General features: G+C 46.0%; 1 protein-coding gene across 1 annotated transcript; it reads right to left on the reverse strand.

The window, feature by feature from the left end:
- Positions 1-3,695: 3,695 nt before the first annotated feature.
- On the reverse strand, positions 3,696-4,964 carry HTR1A (5-hydroxytryptamine receptor 1A). Its single transcript, XM_054987186.1, has one exon. The coding sequence runs from the start codon at positions 4,962-4,964 to the stop codon at positions 3,696-3,698; it is 1,269 nt and encodes a 422-aa protein (XP_054843161.1).
- Between the last annotated feature and the right edge of the window lie 16,309 nt (positions 4,965-21,273).

Genomic DNA, 21,273 nt, shown 5'->3' on the forward strand with positions numbered 1-21,273 from the left:
TTCAACTTAAATTAGTTGGAGGTGTTTTTATTGTTGCTGCTGCTGTTGTGTTTCTAACATGCCATTTTTAATTCTCTTGGTCTCCTTAATTACTTCAGTTCACAATATTTTAGCCTCCTGATCTCAGAAACATATGAGTCTTATTACTATAACCTGCTGCAAGTCTATGGGATAGGATGTTTTATAGATCTTTTAATCACTTCAGATAAAAGGCAGAAAGCTACAAACCGCTTATCCTGTTGAAATGCTCAAATAAACTTCAGTGGAACTTCCACTGCACCACCAAAGAACAAGCAGTTCCTAAATCACAGCCTGCACTGTCTGTCTTCATATGCATGGGCCTTTATATCCGCTTGCAACATAAGCATAATAGCCCAGTATTGTATTCCAAAAGTATGGAACATCCATTCTGTTCTACACTCCCCTTTGCTGGTTCAGCAGGTCAACTGCCCAACTTCGAAAAAGAACACTCATGCCTTACATAAAGTGATAATGTATCCTCTTTTCTGTAAGGGGCCTTTCTGTTCTTCAAAAGAAATGTTATTTTTAAAGGGCTACACATTCACACTTAGAGTTGTAGCAGAGTATTACTTAGCAGCTAAAGAACTATTATTTTTCACTACTTATATTATCAAAAATGCATAATACTGAATTTTAAGAGGGATTGACAATGAATCGGGTAAAATATGTTTGATTATGCACAGGCATTATCCAATAGGAGCCTGTGACTCTCTTTCGGCTATGTTCCATACAACGCTGATAATCTGTTTGAGGGAGGGGGTCATGTTTTCACACCAATAAGATGCTAAAGTTTCAGAGCTGGGAAAATTTGGAATCTTTCTAATAGAAGCATGGCCCTCCAGAAAAGAAATACCTAGCTCTTTCACAATAGAAGAGTAACATTTTTCTTGTGCTGTAAACTGATTGTCTGGAATACCCCTCAAGGGATGTATTTGAAAGTTATCTATGTATATTTTTTCTAGAACAATCCTGTGATTTATAGCCAGCAAAAATCTAGTCTTCTGCTGCTGAATTTTTGTTTTAAAAATTAAAAAATCTGTGTTGCTAATCAAAATCTGACTTTCCCCCACGTATATAATGCCACCGTAAAATCATTGCCAAAGCAGTCAAATGCATTACATGGAAGTTCTTCCATCAGTGTGCAGTGGGGACTTCAGACTTCTACCCCGTTCTTAAGCACTTTCTTGTCGGACACTTTCACTGTTTGCAGACAATGCTGTGCTTAAGACTGTTCTTAGGACTGGAGTAGTAACACTATGACACTGGTTATTCACTCACTTGGGGTCCTCTACTTTGAACTTGGCAGGAAAGTTCCCTGTACACTTTCCATTGAAATGAATGGGCTTTGCGCCAGAGAATCTCCATGAGCTAACTCATATCAACAGGGGAATGGCACAAAATTTCCTATTAAGTCTTGCCTATTGTAGTGAAGATCTATAGGGAATTATTATCATTAAAAGGAGGGATTTGGTTCAGGAAGAGGACAGAAGGGGAGTTAAATCTCCCTTTGCCCTATAGAATCATGAGTGGTGCAGTAAAGCACCTATTAATTTCTTCCAGTGGCATGTAAAGTGCTTCTTTTTAGTAAGTGAGAAAACTTGCTGTGGCCAGCAAGCCACACACTGAGTAATCCCTCTCCTTTCAATAGGGCTTCTGTGTTACGACTATGGACAGATGGAGCTTGTGGATGGTAGTCGCTAGCTACAAACAAATTTCCTTTTTGTATATATAAAAATATATGACAGCCTTTTGAACACACAGACGCACACAAACAAACCAGATCTGTGGCCTTTGAGGAAGGGGGTAATAGAAGATGGGGCATTTCATAATGGCATTATTATATTACCTATCGGTTTGATTTGTGGCAGATCTCTTTGATCTCTCTATTGCTTTCTCTTTGAAAGACTCTCAGCCTCTTCCCTCGCAGTCTGGGCACAGGTGAGCCAATCAGCTACTCGGAAAGTCGAGGTGTCTCCTCGGGAGTGTCTGGAGACGTGCAGCCAACAGGGGTAAGTTCAGGGCAGCACATCCTCTGTTTACACAAATCTGTTTACAGGGTCCCGATAGCTAAAAAAAAAAGATTCCACCCCCCACTCCCATCAAGGGAGGAGGATCTTTATCTAGCCCCAATGCTGGATGCACCTGCTAATCTTCCTGAGAACTGAGCTGGCTTTCTCTGCTTTCGCCCTCCCAAGGATTCTGGGAAAGCCCGGCTGACAACAGACGTGCCTGTATTTTGTTTCCAAAGGAAACTTCTGAGCAAAGTCTGCCCGGAGCAGCTTATTGCAACTATAAAACTCTTCACAGACAGTATCAGCCTAAAAGTCCTTCGCTACTTCTTTGTCCTGAATCGGCTCTGTAAACATCAACTTAACAGTGCAATGTCGTCTGTGCGACTCTCCTCCCCCTCCCCAGCCTCAAAAAGCATTCAGTGCGACCCGAAAGCTGGCATCTAGCATCCTAAAAGCCTGCTCCTCCGGTCATCGACTCAGTTGCAGTCTCTGCCACACTAGCGCAGCGATTCTTCCTGCTTAAACGCACCCTGGTCCTACGCGTTTTACTCAGAAGTCAAGCCCCACTGAGGTCCGCCGGTCCCCTTCTCAAGTGAGACTGGGTCCCAGCCATTCACGGAGACTCACTTCCGAGTCAACATCCTTACGACCGGACTGCCCTGCCTTTCGAAACAAGCTCGGCTCGTCTAACCAGGTTCTCTGGCACGGCTTCCGATTTCGCGACCGGCTTCCCATTTGATGGTCCTTTGAATGGTGACATACAACGAGCGCTCGCTACAATAGGACACAGTACAGACAGATGAGTTAGCAAGATGAAACGATACACTGAACACGGATCCGAGCCTCCACCCGCCCCCCCCCCGACACGCAGCCCTCCCCCGCCCCAAATCGGAACTCCCTTTTCCTAAGTGACTCGCACACACCCCCTCCTCTAAGCCCCTTCTTCGTCTGCTCCTCTTGGTTGCTTCGCTCCCTTTCAGAGTTCCTACTTACTCGGCCTTAAAAGAAGCATAGTTTTCGGCTTTTAAAAGGAAATCTGGGGGTAGAATAGACAAGAGGGCATTTTTATGCATAGGGTGGTGTATTGTGGCTTAAACACTGGCAGATTCCCTGGTTTTCAGGTCTACAACCCCCACCAATCCTGCTTCCCGAGACAGAGGAATCGCACGGGTTTGGTGCACAGTCGGAGTAGGGAGTGAACTCTGAGAAGGAGTCGAGGCGGTAAGCAACAATCCCCAACTGGACAGTCAGGCTTCCAAGAGACGTCCTACCTTCCTGAGCCGGCTTGCTGTAGTTCAGAAAAGGGACAGTGTGTGGTGGCTGGACAAGGACAGTCTCCCATGGGTGGTCCTAGCAAGATTGACTGCCCGGACCTTTTGTCTGTTAGGACCGGCGCGGGGCACAAGAGGAACGTCCGTTCGAGAAAGGGGACTGAGGTGCCCACTCAAGACGGGGGGGGGGCGGAGGAGTGAGATGCCCCGAGTCCCGGGGGGGGGGCTCAGGAAAAGGTCCGCAAAGCTTCGACGGTAGCAGAAGACGCGTGGCCCAGTTCGGGAAGCCGGGGAGCTCCGGAAAGGGCGACTCCCCCTCCTGCCCCTCCCTTCCCCCTCCCAGCCCCCCTGCTCTTCCCCCCCCCCCCCCGCCCTCCAGTGTCTTCTCCAGTCACTGCCTGCAAAACTTGCACTTGATGATCTTCTTAAAAGCACTTTGGAAATCTTTGTTGAAGTAGGCATAGATGACCGGGTTCAGCAGGGAGTTGGAGTAGCCCAGCCAGTTGATGACGGCGCCCAGCCCCTCGGGCATGTGGCAGCCGGCGCAGAGGGGCAGCACCAGGGCCACGATGAAGAAGGGCAGCCAGCAGAGGATGAAGGTGCCCATGATGATGCCCAGCGTCTTGACCGTCTTGCGCTCCCGCGCCAGGGCCATCTTCCGCTTGGCCTCGGCGTTCTTGGGCTCGTTCTTCCTGGCGGCGCCCGGCGTGGCGGCCCCGGCCAGGGCAGCGTGGTGGTTGGGCAGGGGCAGGTGGCCCTTGCTGGCGTTGCACGGGCTGGCCTCCAGGATCTCCAGGACGGAGGGCGCCACCGGGCCGTCTTCTGCCCCCCGGAGGGCCCCGTTGGCGCAGGCGCTGCCCCCCGCCCGCGGCTCCACGGGGCCCCTCCAGCCCTTGGCCGGCGGGGGCGGCCGGAGCCCGCCGTTGCTCGGCTCGGGCGAGAGGTTGAGGCAGGTGTCGGCCTGGGGCGGGGGCTGGGGCGGGCGCTTCTTGTCGGCCTTCTTGACGGTCTTGCGGATGCGGAAGCGGGCCGCCTTGAAGATGCGCCCGTAGAGGACCAGCATGAGCAGCAGCGGCAGGTAGAAGGCGCCGAAGGTGGAGTAGATGGTGTAGCCGGGGTCCTTGCTGATGGTGCAGGCGTCGGGGTCGGAGCGGTCCTGGGGCGTGCGCCAGCCCAGCATGGGCGGGATGGAGACCAGGAAGCCGATCAGCCAGGTGAGGCTGATGAGAGCGGCGGCGCGCCGTGGGGTGCGCTTGTTGACGTAGTCGATGGGGTCGGTGATGGCCCAGTACCGGTCCAGGGCGATGGCGCACAGGTGCAGGATGGACGAGGTGCAGCACAGCACGTCGAGCGAGATGAAGATGTCGCAGGTCACCTGGCCCAGCGTCCACTTGCCCAGCACCTGGTACAGCGCGGCCATGGGCAGCACCAGCACCGATACCATCAGGTCGGTGACGGCCAGAGAGCCGATCAGGTAGTTGGCGACCGTCTGCAGGGAGCGCTCCAGGGCGATGGCGGCCACCACGCAGGCGTTGCCCAGCACGGCGAAAAGGATCAGCGCGCCCAGCACCACCGACGTACCCAGCTGGTAGCCCAGGCTGGCCGGTGCCGGCTGGCTGGCGTTGCCGGCGGGCCCCGTCGTGCCGTTGGCGAGCTCCATGCTGGCTGGGGCGGGCGGGCAGCGCCTTCACTCGGCCTGAGGCGGCGCGCGGCGCTTCCCTGGGGTCACCATGGCCCCGACGGCGGAGCTCAGCGGGCTAAGAGGAGGCGGCCGAGGAGCTGGCGCCCGGTGCCTCCGGCCAGCGCCAGTCCCGGTCCCAACGCGCCGGCTGCATCTCCTCCCTGGCTGGGCATCCCAGGGGGCAGCGCCCAGCGCCTCCTCGCGCTACTTGGATGCCCTCCCGAGCCCTGGCACCGGCGGCGACCGCTTGCCTGCCTTCCCTTCCCCTCGCTGGCGCTGCCTCTGGACTTCTGCCGTCTTTCCACCGCCACCCACCACTCACTTGCCTAGCCGAGCTCCTTGCAGCCTCTCCTGGCGCTTTTCGTCCTCCCCGCGGCTCCCTCTTGGCAGCCCTCACTTCTGCTCAGCCTCGGCTACTTCTCGCCTCTCTGCCGCCGCCGCCGCCGCCGCCCCCCGGTCTGCTCCCCTTTCAGGCACTTGCTGCTGCTGCTGTTGCCGCCTCTTTCTGCGGCTGCTCCCCCCTTTTGTAGCGCTCGCTGGCTGCTCCCTTCTCCCTCGCTCTGCCCTCCCTTTCCCCTGCTCTATTTCCCTCTCTGCTGTCACTCACTTGGCTCCTGTGCTCCTCTTCCAGCCTTTAGGTTCCCCTCCTCCTCCCCCTCCCCCTCTTTCCCTTATTCTTATTAGTCTCACTTCTCCGGCGCTGCTACTGTGGATGCCTCTCGCCCGCAGCCTTTGGTGCCTCCAGCTTGCCCCCTCCCTGCTTTCTTCTTTCTCCCTCGGCCCCTCCTCTTCATCCCCCCCCCTTTCAACCTGCGCGTGTTCTCCTCGGTTTGTATTGCAGTCCGGCGGTGGTCTCTTTCGTCAATGGGATCTTGAGAAGAATCTCTATGGCGCACTCGCAGGCCAATGGCAACCTGGAGCGGGGCTGTGGGGGGGGGGGGCAGCCCTTCCACGGCTCTCCACTAATCCCTCCGCTCTGTTTTTTCGCGAGAAACTAGAGCAGCCGAAACACCCTCGAAGTAGCTGGACCTCCTCCCTGCACGTCTCCGCCCCCATTCTCCAAGTGGTGCCAACAAAGAGAATCGCTACAAAGAACCAAAGCGAAGTTTTCGTGGGCAGGCGTTACCTGCTCCCGACTGGATAGATTAACCCAACCAGTCGCACAATACCTGGGGAGGAGGAGGATGCGGGAACCACGCTGGAGACATTTGGGAGGCTTGTGTCCAGCAAGGAAGAAGAGGGGAGATACCCAGGACTGGGACTGAGGCTTCTTTGACTAACTTGGGCTTAGCTTCTGCGCTCGCTCGAAGCCCGGAGAAAGTCACTCCGCTAAGCCAGCGAGAAATAACTTGGGAGGCTGGCGAGGGAGGGAGGCAGGAGCTCTCCTCTTCCCTAGCCGCGCACAGGTCTTCTGCGGGAACTGGGCGCTTCGCCAGAAGCGGGAACCGCCGCTCTCCGCGCCTTGCCTGCGATCGCCGACGAAGTCCGTTCCCTTTGCTCGCCCCCCGCTTTCAGGACCTCGGACAGCGCTAAACTGCAAGGGCATTTGTCGCCACCTGCAGGAACGCCGCTTCCAGCTTCTCCTGACATACCTGCCAGGAAGACTCGTTTAACGTCCCGCCGCCGCGTTTCCCTTCCTAAGATCGCCCGGAACGTGTGGAGAGAGAATGGTCACGATTCTGCCCACAGACCGTTTCCCACCGCAAACCCCTCAGCTCTTAAACGGCCGTGCTGTTGCTTCAGTTTCCCTGTCTGAAAACTCCGTGAATCTCTCTGTCCCCACCCCCTCCCCCACCAAAGACAAAGAAAGGCAAGCAGGAAAGAAAATCCGCTCAAACGCTCAGTCATTCTCTTGCCTTTTCGTGTTCCTGTTCCAGGCCAGCATATCTTGCTACCATTTCTCAGATAGGTAAACCAAACTTTTACGAAATGGAAGAGCAATGGGGTTTTGAGACTTGGGTGCTTGGCTGTAGGTATAGTTTTTTTGTGCAGTTCAAGCAACAAAACTGTTGATTGTAGCTAAGAAGAAAAGTAAAACTATTAGACCTGTTTGCCAGAACAAAGAACAAAAAGCCCACAGTGCCTAAAATGAAATGAAAGGCGCCAGCCGCTCAAGGCTACAGAAAAGCCGTGTCCTCCACTCTGAAAGCCCTCACTCCTGGTCACTGATAGGCAGAAGGTATCTGCTGGATGTGATTGCTGAGTGGAAGGGGAAGTACTCTTTATATACTCAAGAGTATTCCGTTCTTTGCTGCTAGGAGACTGAGCCTTAGAGATCCTCAACTGGCATCAAAATTGTACGCGTGCAAGGGTTTTCCCCAATGCTAGTGGGATGTATTTTTATTATTATTGTAACAATTATTTTTAGTTAGCTAAAATGAGCAAGTTCTTGTTCCAAGAGAACTGAAAGTTATAAACCTGCTTACTGAGGTTATTTATGTCTTCTCGTACACCCATGATACTTTACTGTACCTTTGTAAGTCAGAAAATGGTGCACATAATTTTCCTAACCTTTTCCATTATGGCTAAGGTTAGTTCTACAGTGGTATTTTTTGAACAGAATACAACGATCAATAAAAGAAGGGGGGAATACAGCAAGACAAGTGACTGCAGCATAGTGTCCTTGAAGTGTCTTAAAATGGATTTGTTTACAAAGCATCCACTCACATCTTTGCAAAGTGTTACAGGCAGTTATTTAGCAGAGTCCAGTCTATAGTGATTCACATCAATTTCAACAAGTAGACACTAGAAATAGGTCGCTGAGAGGTTACCTTGGTGTTTTTGAATCTACCTTCTGAGTTGTGTCCTGTCACAAAAACAGCAACAACTCTGAGTCTCCATGCCCATGCTCAAAAGAATCTTGAACTGCAGGAAATTACAATGCGAGCAACTATTGAAACGGCTGATCTCCAGAAGATTAAGGATGCCGCATCCTCCCTGGGTAGAAAGAGGCAAAGGAATGTAACAGGATGAAATGGGAACAGTATCTCCAGGGACAATCTGAAATGAGCACCAGATTGGCATGTTGTAAATAAATATGTTGCTAGACAGCAAACACTTCCAAAGAGTTCAGAAGGTTTACGTCTGATGACAAGTTTAGCTGACAAACATATTTTGCTGGCAAAAATGTAACTTTTGAAGATGAAGCTGTAAATCTTGGAACAAATAAATTTGCTACCTTGGTGGGATTCATAAGGTTTTAATGAATGGGAAAAAAAATCTTAGCTGAGCTGGCCCTAATTTGATATACATTCTGCCATATTTAGAAGGAAGTTTGCAAGTTTCCCTTTACATAGTGTACAAATTGTCTTGATGGGTCAGACCAAAGATCCACCCAATCTATGATTCTTTCTGAATTGCAAAAATGGTCAGCCAGATGTCCTCTGAAAGCTCACAAGCAGGACATGATGGAAGCAGCTACTCCCGCTTTTTGTTCTCATCAACTAAATGAACATCCAATATACACTACCTCTGAATATAGGAGTTACATGTTAGGTCTCAAAGTGTACAATCTGCCAAGTAATTGGAAATACGGGGTGGATAGTCGCACATTTAACATGTAGGATGAATTACATTTATCTTCTCATCTGTCTGTTTCTAAGGAACAGATTTCCGATGGAGATTCAACTACCATGTTGAATTACAGCAACTTCTGATCTTGAATCAATCCATGAAATATTTATTTTTCCCATTATGTTAAGACCCTAGATGTCTTCATCCATGTCTACTGCCCTCAGCCCAACACTGCATCATGAGTTTCCTACATCTAAATTTACAGGGGGAGAAGTGTTCTCATGTATGTGGTGATGGAGAGTGCCATCAAGTCATAACGAACTGGTAGGGTTTTAATGGCAAGAGACTAACATAAGTGGTTTGCCATTGCCTGGCTTTGCATCCCTGGTCTTCATTGAAGGTCTCCCATCCAATTACTAACCAAGGCCAACCCTACTTAGCTTCTGATCTGACAAGATCAGGCTCACCTAGGCTATCAAGGTCAGGGCTCTCAGGTATGTATATCCCATAAAAGTATAGAAGACCACAGTATACTGATAGAGTTGGTACTTTGCAACTGTATAAAACCCCAGAGTTGATTCCTCATAATTTCTAATTAGAAGGTTCTCCAAAGGTATTGGAGAAGCCTCTGGGATAGATGGATCAATCCTCTCAGGCAGCTTCATATAGTCAACAAAATGAGTTTCTCTTCTAGCTTTTCCACAACACGTTTATATATTTCTTTCTTGCGTCTGCCTTTCCGCAGCAAAATGCCCTGTCCTCTCAAGCTATCTTAAGGAAAGATGAGCCCATCTCCCTCATAATTAGAGGTGGGCATGATCCCCCCAAAAATACCAATCAAGCTGATCGTGGATCGGCGCCGGCGATGATCCCGAATTAACGATCCACACCGATCATCTCCCGTTTCTGATCCATGGATCGTGGATCATGGAGGCAAAAGTGGAGGGGCGCCCCACTGTTCCAAGCGATACAGGAACGGTGGCTGATGCCAGCGGCATCTGTGTTTGTGTTTGGCTGTCTGTGTTTGGCCATCAGAGCTGCCTATCAGGGTTTGCAGAGATGAGATTGGAGTGCCCATGGCTACAGAACACCCCCTTCCCCCTCCCTCCCTTGGGTGTCTTCTCCCAGCTGGTGACTGCTTTGCTGCTCCGTGGTTGGAAGGAAGCCCTGCTGATCAAGGCAAGCTGGGCTTCCATTCGGGTTTCCAGGGTGACAGAAGGAGGGCAAACACAGCTCAGGCATTCCCCTGGCTCCGTTGCCAGGGAAATAGATTGCTGGCGCCTGAGTGTCTGGCTTCCCGATCCAAGCACAATCACCCTGATCAAGCCCCGATCCAGCCCCCCCTTCCAACCACTGGGTCATTGGCCGTGCCCGAGCACGATCCGCCAGGTCCCGATCGCATGATCACCATTATCGTGGGTTTTTTTCGATCGTAATGTGGATCGTGCCAATCTCTACTCATAATCTCAATTGTCCTTTTTTGTGCCTGCTCTTCTTTAATAATTATAACCTTTTTAGATGGGGAAAGCAGAAATACACAAGTATTCTTAATGTGGGAATACCAGAGTTATACAAATTGGCATTAGGAATTATTTATTTATTGGTGAACTTTTACCCTGCCCTTCTTCGCTTGATACAAATTCAAAGTGGCTTAAAATGCCAAAAAAATCAACAACAGAAAAGCATTCTTTCCACACAAAAATTGAAACACCAGTTCCAAACAACAAATCTACCTGCTATCAACAGACTAATCCACAAGGTGGAGAGGATTTCAGAGCAGGTAGTGACAGTTCTGCCCTTGATGGAAACAGTCTCTCCCAGCAGGCTTTTGGGTATTTTCAGTCCTTTTCTAATGTGGGAATCTTTAATGCTGAATTTGCCTGATTTACTGCACAACGCACTGGGCTTGCTGATTTCACTCAGCTTTCTAATCTATCTCAAGATCTTGTAACAGCTTAATGTCCCTAGCATTACTTTTAAAACAAACATGTGGGGGAAAGTCTCTTTATCTGTTTTAGAGCAAGGCTCTAACCACTAAAGCACAAAGCTGTATTTAAAATAGCTGTTTTCTCCCACAGCTTATGTTTCACAGGTTAATTGTCTTCTGACTGGGAGAAGTCAGAAGTTCTTTATTCCAGGTATAAAGGGAAAACCATGTTTTTACTTTTTAGCCAATAATCTCTCAGTGTTGTCATTAAGACATTTATTAAAAATCAATCTTGAAGCAGTCAAATATATACGGATGACAGAGATACATATTACAGTACCATATATAAAAGAAATAAGCAGATAAGCAGATATGTCATAATATATCTTAGATCAACAGATAAAATAGTTTTGAGAATTTCACCAAAGTGCTTTCTGAAATATTAGATTGTATCATGCAAACGACATCTGAGAGATTCAGGGATCTTTTGGATTTGGCTGTCTAATATAAGCTCAATGACATAAAACCCATATGACCATACCAATATTCACTGATTTGCCTCTTCCAATGGCCTAGGATGAGTTTCTCATCAAGCTTAAACAAAGCTTTCTCATGGAATACATGTAACAAAATTTGTACTTGTTTAGAACAAGCTGATGAGATTAGTCTGAGCATACTTTCAACCTTTGTGCATTACCTTATTGAAATATGTAAAGTGAGAACCTGAGTAGAGAAAAGCATGTCATGCAAATATGAAACTAAAAACAATTGCCAAGGCTGCTTCCTCCTTGTTCAATCAATACCTTATTGTCAGACATGGGTCTGCAACAATTTGTTTGGTAGGTAGAAGGCTGAGACTGTATGACTGGATCAAAGTCACCCAGAGAGCTTCCACAGCAGAGTACTGATTCAAACCTGGGTCTCCCAGATCCTACTCTGAAACTCTAATGAATATATTACACTGGTTTGGGGTGGGGGTGGGGGGCTGCTGTTGAACAGTAGCAAGCAGCCAGGCCTGGATGACTCATGCAAGTCAGGGCTATGAAGGACCCTGCCCCCACCCCCTGCCTTTTACTGACAGAAACCAAGCCTAGAATACTGGCTAAACTGTTATGGTTGCCTAGCAACAGCCCCTGATGGCATCTGGTTAAAGCTACAGGTGTGCTTTTTGTTATTTTGTTTTTTTATTTGCTCCCCCCCCCCCTTTTTTTTTTAAAGATTTCAGGTTTTTTCTGAAAACCTGGGGCATTTTTCAGGTCTATAGGAAGATTTGTCTTGTCCATTCATGGTTCCAATATCCACAGATGAGGGCCACTTGGCTATTAGCATATAAAATTATAACTCCATATTGTAGATAGGCTTTGTTTCATTACTCCAATACTGATCCTTTCAGGTTATTGGTCACTATTCAATTAATTACATTTTTTTTTATTTCTTGTATCCTGTTTTTACCAGGGTGCTAAACTAGTCCCAAGCATTCTTCTCGAAAATCCTCCTTTGTGAAGGTGGTATCAAATTTTCTCTAGCTTGTTGTATCTGCCCCCCCCACCCCACAGTGATATTTGATTTCAACATTCAATGTCTCACATTTCATATCATTCATTATTTGGCAGCTGACATGCAAAAGTACTTAGTATTCAACAGTAGACAGACAATGGTATTATCAAGGTTTTCAACCTTCCTACCTTCAGGAACCATTTTCCACATTGCTCTTGCCAAGGAACTTCTGCACCTCTATGTGTGTTAATGAGAATCCTAGGCATGATTTTAGAGGGCTGTGAAACCACCAGAAGCCTCATCAAGGGAGCAGGGGGCATCTTCTTGTCACCGTGCCAAAGGCATTCAGCACACCAGAAATGTATAGATTGCTCTTTAATTGCTTGATTCCTTTACCATGCCTGTTCTGGAGGTTAATCACCACCCTGTAGTGTGGCCAGTTCAATACTCAACACCTCTACCTGTTTATACTTCATATGCTACAGCTGCTTTCCAGCCTAGGTCCCAGCTCATTAGCTACTGTCCCGGGCTCTGTACCCTTTCCACAGTGTCAAACCAGAGTGAAGCTGGTCTGCCTGGGTCAGGTGGGAAAAGTTCCTTCTTGCTTCCTGTTTGGCTAGGAATATTACTTTCCAAGTCCCCCCAAGGCTTATTATTCACTAGCCTACAAAGCCTCCAAGCCTAACTGCCCCTGCTCTTTCCCACAGTCCAGTCAAGCTGGGGCCTTTTATCTCTCTTCCCTGGCTGTTCCAGTTCCTGTCTCTCTGCACCAGAGCAGCCTTTTTCCATTGAAGAGACTTTAAACCACAAGGGGTTGTTCCTCCATTGGGACCTAATTCTGATTGGCCTTTCTCTTGTTGGCTCATCCCTTGCTCTTGTTGGCCCCAGTGGCTCTCCCCGTCCTCTGCAACTTCCTTAGGGTAGTGCTCCTGCTCCACCTCTTCTCCCCCAGCAGTACAGTGTCTCAGGTGTAACAAGGCCACACCACTATCCATTGAGATGCACACACACGCAACATTGCATTGTGGCTAAGGGATACATTCCACTTTTTAGCTATATTGGCTCACAGACAGTTTATGATTAAGATCTATTACAATTCAAATTGAAGCTAGCTACTGAAATGCACAGTTCCTTTAAAAATATACGCATACACCAACACCTTTCCTGGGACCTACAAAGTGTTTTTAGAAAGAGGGGGGCAGGGGGGGGTTCCTGCCAAGCAGGGTTTCTGACTGGCCAATGGAGAGCTCATTGTTGTATAGATTTAAATAATGTTGTTTCAGCAGCAGCTGCCACTATAGTATTGGTTTTTTGGTTTTGCCCCACTCCTCTTTCCCAATGTATTTTTAAAAATTACTCCTTTTGTCCCCTGCACTTGGGCTTCCTGTATATGGCTCTGCCTCCTGCTGTGGCCATTTTGCAGTTGGCTCCCCCTCTTGTGGTGGCCATTTTGTGGTTGCACTCATCACCCTGTGTCAGAAATTCCAAAGGTATCCACAGGTTCAAAAAGGTTGGAGATCTTTATGTTATAGCCTGATAGAAAACTGAAGAGCTGAGATGACCCATTAGTAGAGGGGATATTAGGGGCAGCAGCCAGACATTAGCTCTCTGTTTCTTTGCTGCATTTTTCAACTACCAGTGGCACCTATCAATCCATCAGCTTCCTCTTTGGGCAACCTTGCATGGTGGTGCTGTGGGGGGGGGCAGGTAGCAAATTATGGAATAGGCAACTAAGCATGCCTTGGACATTGTGTGTGGGGGTGGGGTGCTGCATATTTCTCTGTGTGTATGTGTTACTCAAATAAGCTGCTTCTCTTTGTCTAAGGTCAGAATGCCTCCTGACTCCCCTTCTCTCTCTGTTTCCTTTGGGAGCGTCTCTCTTCTTGCCTAATGGACGTCTGAAGGGGAAGGATGTATTTTTCAGAGCTCTGCCCTGAAGGTCTCATCTACACACCCACATCTAGCTTTGATGCTGTGCAAGATGGCCATGGAAATAGGAAAAGTTATTCATTAGACTAAGACTCTTCCTTTCTAGTCCAAAAAATTTTTGTGAATGGAATTTACCTCAATAAACTGGAAGTTCTATCTTTTCTATGATTCAGTTGTCTGAGGATTAATTACCACACATTGAGGGAAACACTTCTGACTGAGTAACTCTGCTACCAAACAAAATATATCTATTTCTAATAGCAAAGTGGCTAGATTTGACCAATGGAGTCCCGGTTCCAAGTCTTCTGGTGTACTTCAGTCATCATTTGTTTTACATAGTGACTCATTTAAATATATCAAGCTGAAATAATTAGTTAGATTCTAAAAGGAAATAAAGCATTCATCTGGGACTGGTTAAGAATCTCCAGTTCAAGTTACTGCCATTAGACAGGACAACCCATGCACCTGGGTGGGGGACAACAGAGTAGGAGGATGCTGGAAAACAGCTATGCCTCTGAGCAGCTTTAACTGATGGCCCTGTGGCAAATGGTGGCTTCACCCCACCATGTGGTCACAGGCGATGAGATTTTGGGGGGATGGACCAAGAAGGCTTCATTCTGTTCTGTGCCAATTCTTTAAAGAAGGTGGGCAGAGGCGTTTAGCATCTGCAATGTTTGTTCAACTATGTTTTTTCAGGTGGATCAGTATTTTAAAACAATGCTGTTTGTTTGTGATGGTTTTTTGCTCTAAAAACCTAAAGAACCATGCACTCCTTGACTTATTACCTATTTTATGAACTAGAAGGCTGCAGAAGGGTCACAACATGTAGAAAAAGAATATTCTTCATTCTCAGCTTGTTTAGTCCACTAACCCTCTTACTGTTTTTTTCCCTTGTTCACGATGAGTCACAGAGCTTATGCTGCATCAACTGTAAACAAGATGACAACAGTCAAGTGCCAAGTAAACACAGCTTTCCATTTACAAATGGCATTCTGGTGGATTTTTGAGCTTATGCTAACTTTTAGACTGTGATGTTCGAAAGTATGAAAAGATGCACACCAATGGAATAATTCCCAACAATTAATATGGACAATTAATTCCCTTTTGCACTCGAAAGCTTGTATCACTTGGTGACTAGGAGCAGTGCAATCCTATGCAGATCCAGTTTAAGCCAAAAATCACTGATTTTAGACTGCAGTTACTCTGAATATCTCATGTCAGCCTCAGTCTCTCATTTGCAATCAGGGAAGGATAATACTGACCTACTTGACAGCATTGTTGAATAGATTACAACAATAGGTATATGCAGGGGGGGGTTTCTGGGAAAAGAGGTGGCGGAACTCTCAAGAGGGAAATGAGGAAGAAACACATGGGATTCTTTGAAATCATATTATTTTCAAGCACTATTGCCGAGTATTTTCAAGAGGTGCTGGAACTCCATTCCCCCACGTTCCCCCTGAAAAAAAGCCCTGGGTATATGCAGAACTTTTTAACAGTCAGTATACATTCTAAGTATTAGTTACTTGTTTCCACTGGCCAACTTTCTGGAAACATATTTTGAGCTGACAGAAGTTCCAGTGTGTTAAGACAAAGAAGGGATACAGATTCAGACATTTTCAGACATTAGCCAATTTGTTTTTTTTTTAAAAAAAACCCTGAAAATATAACATTCTTTAATATAATTGTTATAAATACTGTGAAATGAACGGCAGCTGGAAATGTTCAGAAATATTCAGATCCAGTTGTTGTTCCTGGGTGATTGATAGAGTTTAAGAAGATTATAAGGACAGAAAAAGTGAGAAGTGATTCAGCAGCTACATAATTGATAAGGAGATTTACCAGCTGGCAAAGTTACATGCCAATCTTGCCACCAAAGGGGATTATGCTGATGAGTCTGTCCTTCCAAAGTATTGTTTATACCAATCTCATTGCTATCTCACTAGTTTGGAGGAAGATCTTTGACTTAATTCTATATAAGCACCAATGGATTCTTTTCAATTGCTATTCTGCTCTTTGAGGCTGGGCCTGTGAGGTACAGGAGCAAGTATTTTTCTAGCATGCACAAGTACATTGGCACTAGCAAGCATAGCTGCAGATGGGAGAGAGGCTGAGATCAAAGTCATATGTCTCTCTTCCAGGTAGAATCTGCCATGCCAACGCCATCTTACTGTGGGTGCCTTGAACACAAGAATAGCACAAGAGGCAGACAGACTCGAGTCAGACTAGATGAGATGTGAGATAACAGTGATGAGATTCATTTGAGATTTCTCAGTTCTTTAATGTCTCATAAAATCAGCTCTGAAAGCCCAAAGGGAGGGCAGGTCAATGACTTCCCTATGAACCATTTCTCCAATACAAATTAATTATATTCAGCTGCCATTCGCCCTGGAAGGGGACAAGACAGGGCAACTGATCATTCACATGTAAAGAAAGTAGGGGAGAGTAATGTCAAATGCAAACAGTGCATGAGCAAGGGAAGCTACTGACTCCCATTTAATAATTAATCATTAAACTGAGGAATTCACTACCAGGGCAGGTAAATGGTAGCCATGAGCATAGATAGCTTTAGTGGGGGTGTGGGTATACAAATTCATGCAGGAGAGGTCCATCACTGGCTACTAGCCATTGGGAGTAAGTGGAGCCTCCATATCCAGAGGCAGCAAACCTCTGAATACCAGAGCTGGGAGGTTGACTCAGCTTCTATGCCCGGTTTGCCCTCCAGGATGCTGTGTGAAGCAAGTGGCTGCACTAGATGGGCCACTGGCTTGATCCAGCAGGCTGTTCTGATGTTCTTGCCCCACAGCACTCCATTTCTTTCAGCGTTTCCCTCCCAGTCCAGCTATCTTCTATCATTGGTGCTTCATTCTTAGCCTCATTCTCCAGTTTTAGTTTAAAAAGTGTAGAAAGGAATTGATGAAAAAATCATGGAAGCTCCTTGCCCGAGAAGAAGTACTGAGAACCATCAAAACAGTTTAAATAGAGGTTCAACTTCTATGCAGAACTTATCATTTTAGATTTAGAAGAAGTTGGAGTGAACAGTGGCGTAGCATGGGTTGAGAGCACCCCAGGCAAGGCAAGTATTGTGCCTTGGTTTTTGCTCTCCCTCATGTGCGTGCACGAGGTATGCATGCATTCCTGGGCCCACGCAATGACGTCACTTTTGATGATATCATCACTTAGAGTGTGGCTGCTCCCCTCTACCGCAGCCACCCACACTGCCACAGCCAGCTCAGCCACTGCAGGAAGGCCAGCTCGGTGCCCAGCAAACCAGCTGCCTCAGTGGTGCGTAGGCGGTGTGGGCTGTCTCCCAAGGGCGCGGCACAGTCTCTTGTGCCCCAATGAATTTTGCACCCTGGGCAACCACCCCTCTGCCCCCCCCCCACACACACACACACACTATGCCACTGGGAGTGAAAACTGGTGGAAGAAACATTAACAGTTTGAGATATACAGATGACACCACGTTACTGGCAGAAAATAGGGAACACTTGAAACGACTATTGATAAGGTTAAAGGAGAAAGTGCCAAAGCAGGATTACAGTTGAACATCAAGAACATCAAGAGAAACTGACTACTGAGGAATTACATAACTTTAAGGTTGACAATAAAGAAACTGAAATGGTTAAAATTTTCTATTCTTTGACTTAAACATCAATCAAAAGGGAGACTGCAACTAAGAAATCAAAAGGAGATTGAGACTTGGAAGGGCAACAATAAAAGAATTAGATATGATCCTTAAGGATAAGAATATGTTGCTGAGGATCAAGATAGAGATAATCCATACTATGGCCTTCCCAATTACTGTGTATAGATATAGAAGATGGACAGTGAAGAAAGTTGACAGGAAGAAAATGGATTCATTTGAAAAGTGGTGCTGGAGGAGAGGTTTTTTTGGATACATAAATGGCCAAAAAGACAAATAAGTAGGTTCTAGATCGTATCAAGCCTGAATTATCCCTAGAAGCTTTATGACAAAACTGAAGCTATCATACTTTGGTCACATCATGAGGAGACTCACTGGAAAAGACTATAATGCCAGGATAGGCAGAAGTCAGTAGGAAAAGAAGAAGACCCAAAATAAGATGGCTTGACTCAGTAAATGAAGCCGGAGCCTCCGGTATGCAAGATCTAAGCAAGGCTATCAATAATAAAATGTTTTGGAGGTCTTTCATTCATACAGTTGTCATAAGTCAAAAGCAACTTGACGGCACATATTATACAGTCAAGTTTTTTATGGGAATAAGTAGCACACTCAAACATGATAACAAATATTAGCAGTTTACAGCTATCCAGGCAGGTTCTAGGCAGAGGTACACATCTCAAAACGGGCCCATACGTCAAACAACTCAAACAATACATCCAAGGAAAAAAACAGCAAAGATGCCAAAGTATGTAATTTGTGCTAGAAATGGGACCTCTCTGACCAGATCAGAAAAAAAAGCTTCCTAGAAAGGCAAAGTACAGTTGTGCAAAGCAAGGTACCCCACTCAGGGTACATGGAAAGACAGGGCAAGCGGAACAGATTTGGGAACAGATTCTAACTCCCTGACTCGAGTTATAGAGCTAGAGACTGGAGTTCAAAAGACAAAAGATTATTTTTTTCTCTAGAGTCGGGGGGATTAAGATTATATTATTGTCAAGCATTCCCATAATCCTTACAAAGGCATTTTATTAGCATTTTATTAAAAAGTATGGCCTGTTTTAAATTTGCACATTTAGAATATTGATTGTTCAGTAAAATAAGAGTTTAATCCATCTGCCAAACATATAAATAAGGAGCAACATTGTTCAACTGTCATTTTTAAAGTATTTGAATAAACAGCTACTTATATATATAAGCAGCTTACATAAGGGAATCAATGGGATATCCCATTTTTGTTGGCAATGTAGATATATCATTGTAACTTGAGAGTCTAAAGTAATAGAGTGATTCTTTGGGGACTGCAGGAAAAAAAACAACCCTCATGGTCTGTGAGAGAAATGTCAATTCATTGTTCTCCTGGGAAGGATTTTTTATAGAGTTTGGCCCAGAGAGGTAATAAAACAGTAAACTTTCTTCTCTTTTGCAATCTTGAAGAAATAAATTAAAATGACCAGCCGGATAACAAGAACCCATTAATATGACTACCACTGTGCTTCTGCTTAGACCATTTCAAGATATTCAATATTCCATTTCCAGTAAGCAACAGCTCAGAAACCTGCTAACCACACCAACGCAGAGGTGTGCCAATAGCCATAGAAATCATAGCCACTGGGCACCTTCTCCACCAATCACACTGCAGATTTATATCCCAAGTTTCTTCCATGGAACTTAAGACCGAATACAGTGCTTCCAAGTCTCCCATCCAGGCATTGTTCAAACCCAGACTTAGCTCTGCAAGGTTGCCATGTCATACATGCCTTGTTCCATCTTTTCCTTGGAGACCAGAGAACATCTGCGGTGACTTGAGGTCTACCACCACCACCCCAGAAGGCACTTTGTGCAGTTCACCAGGCTATGCCACAGCTTGTCTAGCCAGATGCAACCTGCTGGGATGCCTCAGTTCAGTGCTTTGCATCAGCATGGAGTGGTCCTAATGCCAAGTGGCATCATGGTTGAAACATCTGTCTAGTCATTGAAAAGAGTTCTCTAGCTGGAGCAATCCTCGTATACATTGCTGGAGATCCCTCGGTTACCCCCTCTCGCTGCCTTCTCCTTGCTGCTAATTCCACCCCCACCCCCCGCCCAACTTGCAAGGTGACATTCCCTTTGGGTAACAACACTAGAAAGAGAAAGACAATCACAACAATGTGAGGCTTTATTCTCTATTGATTCATAACTTTCCTGTTTGCTTTCATCTTTGGATAATCCATTAAGATCTATTTATATCTTGCAATTCCTTCCTAGTAGCTTAAATGGTTTTCCCAAGCAGTCTGTCACATTTTCACAAATATTTTGTTCCCAAATATTTAAAGACACAAACTGCACTTATTCAATATGAGTGTTTAGAAATGTAAAGTTAAGTGATCAGTCATGACATCCTACTTATGACTTCTTATTTCTCTTACCTTGTCAAGGTAATGTTAAAAATTAAAGATGGTCTCTCAAAGCTGCTTTTCCTTATTATCAATAAAGATGTTTGTTCCAATATATTTAATGGCATTGCTTATATAGGGTGGAAAGTGACATTATTCAGCGTGACATACAAGGATTTTTCCAACTAAAATCTAAAGACTGAAATTTGCCATTATAGGACGAGACAACCTACATGGCTGTGAATAAGGGGAGATCACACAAATGAGCATTGGTGTGATCAGAAAAGACAGAAAATTATCCTTTGATGCTGAAGACAGAAGCTCAAGCGAGGCTTCCCATTTACCCAACCAGGGCAGGGAACCCTCCCCAGCCCCAATTTCCCATCTCTGGGGAGCATCATCCAGAAGTGACATCACCTCCTCCCAAACTCCGCTTCCAAAATTTCCCTGCACTTGCTGAGGTAGTGTTGGGACTCCTACTTCAAGACCAAATTTATCCATTGATTAAATAAGGTCATTGGGGAAATTTCTCAGCCTTAAGAACCCAAGACTATGCTCTGGCAATTCCTCTTTTAAGAGGATAGCTTGTCACACAAGTGTCCATGGAGGTATAAAATGCAGTTGATTATATTACACAAGCACAGCAGTACTATGTGTACATTCCAATAACAAAATGGAAATATCTTTATGCTGCAAGTTTTTGTACAACTCATACCAGGACAGTCAGAGTGGTTCCTCAGTGGATCCGGCTTCCTTGGGAGGTGGTGAACTCACCTTCCTTGGAGGTATATAAGGCTAAATGCTTACCTGACAGCTATGATGATTCTCTTACTTAATATGAATGTACACAGATCAAGAGAGGGAGTGCCTGAAGGGACGAGCCAGTGCTTGACTGTCTTGGCTCTTTCTTACATACCCAGAGTAATGCCGATCACCACTTCGGGGACAGGAAAGAATTTTCCTCCAGGCCAGATTGACCAGGGATCTTGGAGTGTTTTTGCCTTGCCCTGGACATAGCAGAACAACAAACTGGGACTCCACAGTATTATAAGCCAAAATGTAATCTAATTTTCTGTATTATAAAGTGCAAAGGTGCTATAAATATAGACATAAATACAGAACATGTTATACAAATTCGTTTAGAAGTGCAAAAATACAGAGTCCAAACATTTACAAATGTATCACAATACTTTTGCTGTCCGGAATAATAAAAAAAATTTTAAAGTGCCAGTTGCCAATATTCTCCACAGAGCCGGTAGGTAGGGAGTTGTGCACAGTGCTATTAATTTACAGTCCATAAAGTTGGATGTAGTTAGACGAACGCTGACGGGGGTTTGCAGGCAAATATCATTAACCCGTTTCGTGAGTAACACGACTCACTTCCTCCTGGGCGTGAAGCAATTCGGA

Source organism: Eublepharis macularius, chromosome 8, assembly GCF_028583425.1.
Source record: "Eublepharis macularius isolate TG4126 chromosome 8, MPM_Emac_v1.0, whole genome shotgun sequence".
Lineage (NCBI taxonomy): Eukaryota > Metazoa > Chordata > Lepidosauria > Squamata > Eublepharidae > Eublepharis > Eublepharis macularius.